The sequence below is a fragment of the Alexandromys fortis genome, unplaced genomic scaffold, assembly GCF_014885135.2.
Source record: "Alexandromys fortis isolate MF-2015 unplaced genomic scaffold, M_Fortis_MF-2015_v1.1 scaffold_12, whole genome shotgun sequence".
NCBI lineage: Eukaryota > Metazoa > Chordata > Mammalia > Rodentia > Cricetidae > Alexandromys > Alexandromys fortis.
Genome location: NW_026067937.1, coordinates 6,551,684 through 6,561,562, shown reverse-complemented (window position 1 = coordinate 6,561,562; position 9,879 = coordinate 6,551,684). Strand labels below are relative to the sequence as shown.

The 9,879-nt window shown below is 39.2% G+C and overlaps 1 protein-coding gene across 1 annotated transcript in view; it reads right to left on the bottom strand.

The window, feature by feature from the left end:
- Positions 1-9,879, bottom strand: part of Pdhx (pyruvate dehydrogenase complex component X) — a 61,347-nt gene that overhangs the window by 8,828 nt on the left and 42,640 nt on the right. Inside the window, exons 6-8 of the mRNA XM_050147082.1 lie at positions 6,669-6,843; positions 5,059-5,206; positions 1,691-1,749 (exon numbers count right to left, since the gene is read on the bottom strand). Coding sequence (XP_050003039.1) covers positions 1,691-1,749; positions 5,059-5,206; positions 6,669-6,843 — 382 coding nt within the window. The remainder of the gene's footprint in view (positions 1-1,690; positions 1,750-5,058; positions 5,207-6,668; positions 6,844-9,879) is intronic.

Genomic DNA, 9,879 nt, shown 5'->3' with positions numbered 1-9,879 from the left:
GAGGGAGGGAAATGGGAGGCTGGGAGGAGGCGGAAACTTTTTTTTTCCTATTCTCAATAAAAAAAAAAGACAATTCTGATGGTACACATGTTTGAACTACATGACAAATATGAACAGAAAACAGTAGTGATATTCAACTACTTTCCTTTGTCACGAAAGCTCGTTTTGTAGGCACAACTCTGTAGTACATATAAACAAGCTTTTAGTCATGAGTCCTCTATTTAAACTCAGGTCCCCGAGCATCACAAACAGGAGACAGACATCACAGACGCACAGGTACAGAGTTAACAGAAAGATAACTACCTGAAGGATAAAAGAATATGCAAAATGACTAAATGCTGGAAGGGATGTAGTGATGTTGCCAAATATCACAGGACGAAAACGGTGCTGAATACAAAAATCAAAAGCCAGCTTCTCTTCTCAGGGATTCTCTGCTTTTACAGAGTAAGGCCCAAGCGTCCAGGCATGCTATTTACCCAAGGAAGAGCGGCCGGCCTCCGCCCTGCCTGTCTCACTGCGCTTGCGCCACTCTGCTGGGATTGACTTTCTCACTCTACGCAGATTCTCGTTTTACTCCTTTACACTGTAATTAGTCCATCATTTTTAGAACCTCTCTGTATTATCCATTCACAACAATGCCACAACACTAAAATAGGAGAGAAAAAGGCCTAATCCCTCAAAAGATCCCAAATTCTTCAGATAATACAAAATACAAAAGACAAGGGGTCAGAAATGGCTCAGGCTGAGCTCACACTACTCTTCTAGAGGGTCAGTGTCCACATCAGGAGCTTGACAGTCACCTGTACTCCAGCTTGAAGGGTTCTAAAGTCCGTTTCTGTACTCCATGGGCATAGACACACATGTGTACATGCCCATATACAGAAGCACACACACAAGCATGCATGCACACCAGTAAAACCTTCAACATGGAAGGCTACCTTGAAATTACATTTAATTAATAACTACATAATGAAGACCCATGGGACATGGTCTAAATTGGATCCAAAACAATTTTCATAACTTTAATCCTTTTTACAAATTGTTACAATTATTCCCACACTCAAGTTTTCTAACACAGACCGAAGAGAAGACACACACACACAGTAAGAACAATGGGAGCACAGGTCAGCAACAACACAAGGGCGTTTAGAGCATCTCAGACAACAGCACTGAACACCACAGCAGTCAGAGGCTCCAAGCTAACGCGTTCGGGAATCTGCACATTCCCAACTAGATTCGGTGATTTTTATTGGTGAATTCTATAAAACTCTAAAAATAAGTCTTTTTAATTACCTGAAATGAGTACAGGTAAAGATAACAAACGTTTCCTAAAGTCCAGACAGGCTGGAGAGGGGCACGAGAGCGTAGAGACAGAGCACCGTGGCGTGGACGAGACCCTGGGGGACAGAACTCTGTAGAGCCACAGCGGCAGAAACCATGGGCTTTCGTCCGTGCTGCCGCTCACTGTCACTGCTCAAACTTCTCTCCACTTAGTACAACAGGGACAAACTGGTGTTTACCGAATAAATGTGCTTTATTCTGCTATAATTTGGGAGTCCTTTTGATTTTCAGTGTCTTTACCAGTAAAGCAAACAAAATTAAATAACAGGATATTTTTAGCAACAAAATTATACATATTTTAAGCCAAGAGCCATTTAGAAGCCACAGTTATTTTGCTCTGGCCACTTACTTTAAGAGTCACAGCTGCTGCTCTGATGATAAAGTCGTTCACTGAGACTCTGATGTCATCTGAAAGAAAAATAAGCATATTCAAACCTCTAATTATTACACTGACCCTTAGGATTTCAAACTTGTAGATTATGGACAGGTCTTGCACACAGCGATAAAAAAAACACCAGATCTGCACTTGTCTCATAAAACAGGTTTCGTTGCTTCAGCAAAATGTGGATCACACAATGTCCTACACACAGTGGAAGTCGTGGAAGCAAAAGCTCACGTCCAGGGTGGAGGCACAGCTTTGGGTAACCTGCGCTTACGATGTCAGGGCTGCATTCCATTTTCAGTATTCTTCCCCATCGAGAAGTTCACCTCCAAGTCCACCTCGATTACCATTTTGTGAAGTTATTCAGAAATGATGCATGAGAACGTGAATAAAAATGCTACAACCACAGTCAAATAAAAGGCCCAACTAGCACGCCACTAAAGGGCAACCTCTGCACTTGTGAGTTCCTTCTCATTTTCAAGTGTCTTTATTTTATGCACATTGTATAATATATTGATATTAGAAGAACAGTGTAGGTAAATACACTAAATAGATGATTGAATTTATAAAGGGTACTTAAGTTTCCTTTTTTACTAAGAGTATACAATGGAAAGGATTTAAGACAAGCACCTTTAAGCATTAAAGGGGGCCTAAATGGGAATTGCTTTTTAACTCAGTGCCATAGGACACAGCAACAGCCAAAGATGAAGTGATGCTGGCACGGGTCCTGGTGCAAGGGTCCGGGGGCAAATGCTGAGGATCTCTGAATTTATGGTTAATACATGTGGCTAAATTTCCTTGCAGTATACATAATAATTAAGAATGAATCATAACTAAATATTTGACTTTTCCCTTGCTACTGCCAATGAATATGATGTCACCTGTGAGGGAAAAGCACACCCCTTTCTTTTAAGAATTTGTAGAAAAACTTCTTGGTCAAGATCTAGTGACTAACACATGGCAAAAAACCATGCATACTGTTCCTGCAGTGTCACAAAAACCATGCAGGAAAGAATCTGCTGCACGTCAGTCTTCTAGGCCACATCCAAAACTATGTGAACATTCTGTTCTGTTTGTTTAAAATCTCCTCCACGAGTATAAATCTAAGTGCATTTCCAGCATTTGGAGACATTAGAAGGATAACCACAGGCTAAAATTTGCTCTGTACAAATTCAAATATATGATAGTCATATTAGGAACTCATTCTGTCGACCTCACCAGGCCCCCACAGGCACAGAGTGACAACCCACAGTCCTATAGCCACAACATCCCTTTCTTCACCTTGAACACCCGCACCTACTGGTTTCCTCGACTGCCCAGATCCTCCCAGCTTTCTCCTCTCTGACTACTCCTTTACTCTAAGTTCCCTCCTCTCAATGTTCGTATGACCCAGACAGGAACTTGCAATTCCATGGTTCTGATGCCATTTATAGGATGATACTCTGCCCCCAATTCCATCCTAATTTTCATGTTCAGAGCTTCTGGACTGTATGTACAGCTTCACATAAGATGCCTCCCTCTCCAAAGCTATAGGCCTCTCAGATCCAGTGTGTGCAAGGCGACTCCATCTCAACTATCTTCATTCAGTTCCTTACTATGGGAAATTTTAAGTATCAATGATAGTTACTAAACACATAGTGAAAAAACTGAATTTGGTAATGTTTACCTACATAACCCTAGCATTAGAGAGCCAAAGATAGGATCATCATGATTCTCTGTGGGCTACAAAGAGAAATTATCTGCAAATGCCAAACCAACAAACCAACAAAACCTCCAAATAAACTCCAAGGATCAGTTAAAATCCCAGATGTAGATAGTTTTGCTCTTAAATATTATCAACATTAAAAAGAGAACCTTATTTTACCAAACAATTCCATAAAGTAAAGGAGGAAGAAACATTTTCTAACTTTTTTACAAGAGCTGAAGACAAACCTTGGGAACACAGAACGCAGGAAAGAAAGCAGAGGGGTAGGTTTTCAGACAGGCATATGTATAATTATATAAAAACATAAATATGATTATACATATACAGACCAGCTTGGAACTTGCAGTTCTCTTGTCCTAGCCTTCTGAATGCCACTAACACCCATCTGACGGACAGATCCTAAACAAATGCTAATAAAATCAGACAATACATGAAGAAGCTCTGTGTGAGGAATACTGGGTACTCAAGTTCAACCAATGGAATTTGGCATCTTAACCAAAAGGGAAAGACTCTCTCAAAAGATGACCAAAAACTTTGACAAAAATTTGGCATCCACTCATGCTTAAAATTCTCAGAATACAGAGAATGGGAATTTCCTCAACCTGAAAAAGATCTATAAAAAACTTAATGTAAATGTTAAAGACTGAATGCTTCTCCCTACCCAAAATATAGGAACATAAAAAGAATAAGGACCTATTAATACTGAATTTGTCATGGTACCAAAAACCTTCACCAGTGCAATAAGAAAAGCAAGCAACTCTGTGAGTTCGAGGCCAGCCTGGTCTACAAGAGCTAGTGCCAGGACAGGCTCCAAAGCTACAGAGAAACCCTGTCTCGAAAAACTAAAAAAAAAAAAAAAAAAAAAAAAAAGCAAAGCAAAGCAAAGCAAGCAAGTGGATTGGGAAGGCTGGGGTAAAATATCCATGTTAACAATCTACACCTCTCTGAAACTTTATTTAAAATGCGTTGAGAGACAATTCTATTTAATGTCAGAAAATGTATTTTGAAAATACAATTAAAAATTGCATAAAGAAGGGTAACACCTACATGATGTCTAAAATACAAAGTACTCTTAAATTAGGCAAGGGTTTTTGTTAAGATCTTTGTGTGTCTAACTAGTATTATCAAAAGGTATTCAAAATTAGGAAAAGCATTTAGTCTGAGCAAGTCATTCATCAGTCCTTACAAAATAAATTAATTAAAAAAATAGACCAAGTTAAGGGAGACAAAAAGATTGAGCTTATTTTCACTTATGCAAACAACCACCAGTCAGTAGCGACCCCGTGATACTATGGCAGGGCTCTGTGTGTGGCAGAGTGCGGGAAGAACATGAACTGAATGACAGGATGGTAACATCACAAAGGAGAGTTTTTGTAATGGAAGCATGGAAGAATAAAAATCCTTATTGTAAAAGTAATAATCTGTGATTAATTCAATATTACACACCCAATCTATTTCATGTAGGAAAAAAACATTTTCTCCCTCACCCAGCCCTGTGCAAAAGCAAGCCGGAGTAGAGTGCAATCAGGTTATGAAAGGATTAAAAGCCACACAAGGTGCATTCTATAAAAGACTTGATGATCACCAGATTAGCATGCTTTCTGCATTAAGTAAATTCAACTTTCCTAACCTTTGACCAGATCTCGTCTAACTTTCAAAACTGCTCCAAGGTCACAGTCAGCAGTAGCATAGGCATGAGGCACAGTGCTCTTTGATTCAGTTAACCTCTTGGCAATAACTCTTCGAATATTGCTGGCAGGAATTTCGGTGAACGTGCCCTGCAATAAGTAAATAAATAAACAAATAAAAGCAATTTGTTCATTAAAACATAAGTGTAATGGAAGAAAACAATAAAACTACCTACCTGAAATACAGTCTTAGAGACCTAATAATTTATGACAGGATTAATTTAAGAAAAGTATTATTAAAGCTCTTTAAATAAAGGGAGACTATAAGAAATCTAAGTACTTGGCTTGAGTTTACACAACTATAGACAAAAATAGCAAAAGTTAAATTTGAGTTATGAGTAAGACATCTTGTCTTATCATGTTTAAGATATCTAGAAATAGACCAACCCATCATCACCATGTACCTATGTGCCATGTGAGTACACACAAGTATATACACATACGTTGAGTATGGGAGGAACACATTACTATATATATATGTAGGGTGCATATATGTGCACACATGCACAGGTACAACGAGTATGAGAATACAGAAAGAAATACCTACTTATCCATCCAGATAGCCTGTAGGCAGTTTGGGTTACAAATGCTGACTTATAAAAATGGCATATTGTAGAAAAAGGTAACACACTACATAGTGGATATGTAAAGATAATCATGAGTGTCTTATTTCGTAGGAATTCAAAATATAAAGTATCAATGAAATAGTAAAATCTTCCCATAGTTTTAATATAAATTTTCTTGTAAAGGCATGGGCGTCCAATTACATTTAATCCCTTCTTCATCCTTCTTTCCATTCTCAGATGGAATTATAGTCACCAAAGGATAATAAAAAGCCAGTAATTTATTTTTCTTTTGACAAATGCTATTTTAAAGACACTTTCCGTTAGCAAAGTGTTCTGATCATATGGAATACATGGTCTCTATATTCTGTGAGCATTTGAAAGACTCATCTTCCTACTTTGAATAACCTACTACAGTTACTTGAAGGAAGAGTTGACACCATCAAATTTTTGTACAGACAGTACAAATTGGTAACATTACATAAGAAATGTGGCTTATGAACCTTAGTCCTCAGTCCTTTCCAAGTGAACAATCTTCTCTATTAGTGGGTGCAGAGTGCATTTACTGCCCTGATTTTAAAGGAACACAGAGAAGGAAAATGGGAAAAAACAAAGAATTGGCACGGTAATTCTAAATAGCTCTTTATTCTCTCAGTACAAAGCAAATCTCCCTGCAGAAAGGAGCTGTGACTTAGTCTTACATCCAAGGAAATGCCATGACTACAGTATACATATACTGTACAGAGGAGCTAGAACTCATGGTAAAATGGAACGGAGTCATAGTTCTACCCTGAAGATAGTGTCATACAAACAATTTTGTTTGTGCCATGAAATCCAGAAGAAAACCCTTATCTGGGGTACTCTCTATATTTACAACTTTAAGCTACTGTTTAAATGAGTGGATAAAAAGTACTTACAAAGCACACAGTACATGTTTTAATTTCCTTTCTCATGTATCTAAATTATAACATCTTACTGAGAGAACTTACCGCTGCATTAGGTTGTCCAGGGATGGATACTGGCGGGATCATTGGCCGAGGGTAAGATGGTCCGGCTGTGGCCGGAGGAGGCGCAGATGCTGAGAGAGTGGATGGAGGAGCTGGGGCTGGTCTAGATGCCGTAATCTTGCCCATCTGTTTCAGCTCAACTAACTTGAGTGCATCTCTAGAAATGAGAGGAAATTGGATAACCATGAAGCAACAAGGGTTCTAGAAAGTTCTAGAAGTTCTAGAAAACGGTGCTGAGAAGAAGATAAACACCAAGACAAATACAACAAAATCTAAGCAAGTCTTTCCTTTGGACCAGCGGGTCTCAACCTACAAGTCGTGACCCCTGTAGGATTGTACAGCATACATGTATTTACATTACGATTTATAACAGTAGCAAAATTACAGTTATGAAGTAGCGACAAAATCATTCTGTGGTTGGGGTCACCACAACATGAGGACTATATTAAAGGGTCAAAGTGTTAGGAAGAAGGTTGAGAACCACTGGTCTGGATGGTCTTCTGATTCTTATTACACAGTCATACATTTTCAAACCCTAATGAATAATTTGAATTTATAATAACTAGAACTCATTGGGCATATCTGAGATAATTCTTTCCCAAACAAAACCTCTTCCTTAGCTTACTATCTTATAGCAACATGATAAGCAGAATTCTGCAGCAGGTCTATCTATTTGATCCTAGAGTATACCCCACAAAACCCCTCAGTATTGGGTAAATATAGTAATTTTTATTAAAAAGTAAACTTGTCTTTTATTGGGAGAAAAATTCACTAGTCAGATGAGCAAGAGAGTAATTAAAACATATTTTACTGTATGTTCATGAGATAACTGTCACATGACATTCAGAAAGTGCCAAGTTCATAGTACCTATGGCTTTCTTTAGAATACTTCTTAAATTATTATCATTTAGAATGAAAAAAAAACTACTTACAGACCTGTCTTTTGTACTACTTTGTAAAACAAAGGTGCATTTGTTTGCAAAGGGATATAATTAAGACTATAAGATATGTGAAGTCCTGAGTTGTTTGCTAGGCTATAGTTAGCTGGAAACTTGATAGAGCCTAGAGTCATCTGAGAAGGAAGTCTTAATTAAAGGATGGCCAGGCTGGACTGGCTCGTGGAGGACCGTCTTGACTGTTCATTGATACAGGAGGGCCCAACGCACTGTGGGTGGCACCCGTCCTGTGCAGTCGTTTCTAGGCAGGTGTTCTCGGAATACTTTAGATGAGATCAAACTGACAGAGCAATTGAAATGCTACATCATTCCTGATACTCAAAGAGTGGGGGAAGAGCAGAAAGGGGAGCCCACCACGGGTCACGTGTCGCTTATGTTATGTAACTCACATCGGCCAAGTGGGAGAGGTATTACTACTCCTAATTTAGACACATGAGGACTCTAAACACTTAACTCAGTGTCTAACTCGCTCCTTCTCATGCACCTACTCATTCCAGGTGTTGGGAGAAAATGTTGTTAGACAAGACTCTTCCCACCAAGCCTTATTCTACAGAGGAGTCATCCATGAGGCACACAAACAAGCCAGAGCAATGGAAATGCATCCTTACAAGGCAACAGAGCAGAGTACTGAGACCGAGCAATGAGTGAGAAGACTGGTTATTTAAAACCAGCGGGGAGAGGCCTGGCCAGACTGGACGTTTGTGCAGGATGGTGTAGGTCGGCAGGTTAAAGGGTTGGAAGAACGGTGTATCTAGGCAGAAAACATGTGGCTTCTAAGAAGGTGAGGTTTCTAAGAGAAGGAAGCCAGAACAGAAATGCAGTGAGCAAGCTGAAGAGGTAGGCAACTGAGTACAGCCAGGGTTGAGAACACTTGGGGCTGCTCAGGTTCAGAGCCAGCTGCAAAGCCTGTGTGTCTTCTACCTTTCTAAAAGCAGTGGACTTGGTACGCAAATTAAATAAGTGGAACAGAGCTGTCTCCTAAGAGCAGAGCAGCGAAGAATTAACCACGGTGAGCAGAATGCTGGGACTGAACAAGGACCTGGGATGCGCCTCATCTAAAATTACTAGTAGGACCTTCTGACAAGGGCCCTCTACGCACCACACACAAAGTCACAGAAGAATAGTGGGCAGCAGCGTTGCTTCTTACAGCCTGGAGATGGTGACAGAGTGGCAAAGGGAGTGAAGGGGACAAGTGTCCAAGGGAGTGATCTGTGGACCTTTAAGGTTTTTAAGCAGTTTACTTCTACTTGGAAATCAACTTTTACCCATAATATTTATAGCCCCAACTCAAACTGTGTCAAAGTCAATGAGAGTTGACACAACCCTGGAGACTGATGCCATGAGCCCCAAGGCCAGCTAGAGAAAACGTACGCACTGATATAAGTAAGACCTACCGACTCAGAATGATGCCTCCGAGAAAGGAAATTTCCCTTTCTAGAGCAAGGCTTATAAGTTACAGCCCAGCATTTTAGTCCCTTCCCGTTTTAAGTGAAGTAATTAAAACTTATCTAGCAAAGTGTATTATCCCCAAGTACCAGACAGAATTTCTTACATGGCTTTCTAGCTTTCTCAGTCATCAGATGAAAACAAACACAGGAGACAACAAATATCTAAAAGGCCAGTAACTGATTCGTCAACCTAAAACTGAGGACTAACTAGACACAGCCCTATCTCTCCATTGGTGCGTCTGCTTTATCAAGGAAGAAATGATTTGGTTTTACTCCTGAAGTAATTAAGATTACTGGGTAAACAGTACTTGGTGAGGAATAAAAGTGAAGAGGAGCCATTAATCATAAAAAAGTAGAAAATAATTCTGACCAGTGATTTGCAATGAACTTTTATTATTGATTTTGCAATTATATAGCTCATGAAGCATAAATGTTAATTGTTGCATAGAAACAGCCAACAATTTAGTTGCTATAATCCAGAGGTGATTTTAATGATTTCTGCCCATTAAAACAATCAGATTAAACTGGAAGCATTGCTTGGGCATTAAGAACTCTAAAACATGAGAAAACAAATGAATTGCTTGGGAAATTAGCAAAAAGAACCTTTCCCACCTCTCAGAAGGTAGTTAACTCTGGTATGGAATCAACTAATTTTAAAGAGCATTCATAAAACTAGACAACTGCCAACATGCCAAATTTTGATGCTGTGGTTGACATGAATGAAAACATTCAGCCCAATTCTGGTTTAATAGTTAGATATACCAACGATATTAAGGCAAAGACTCTAAC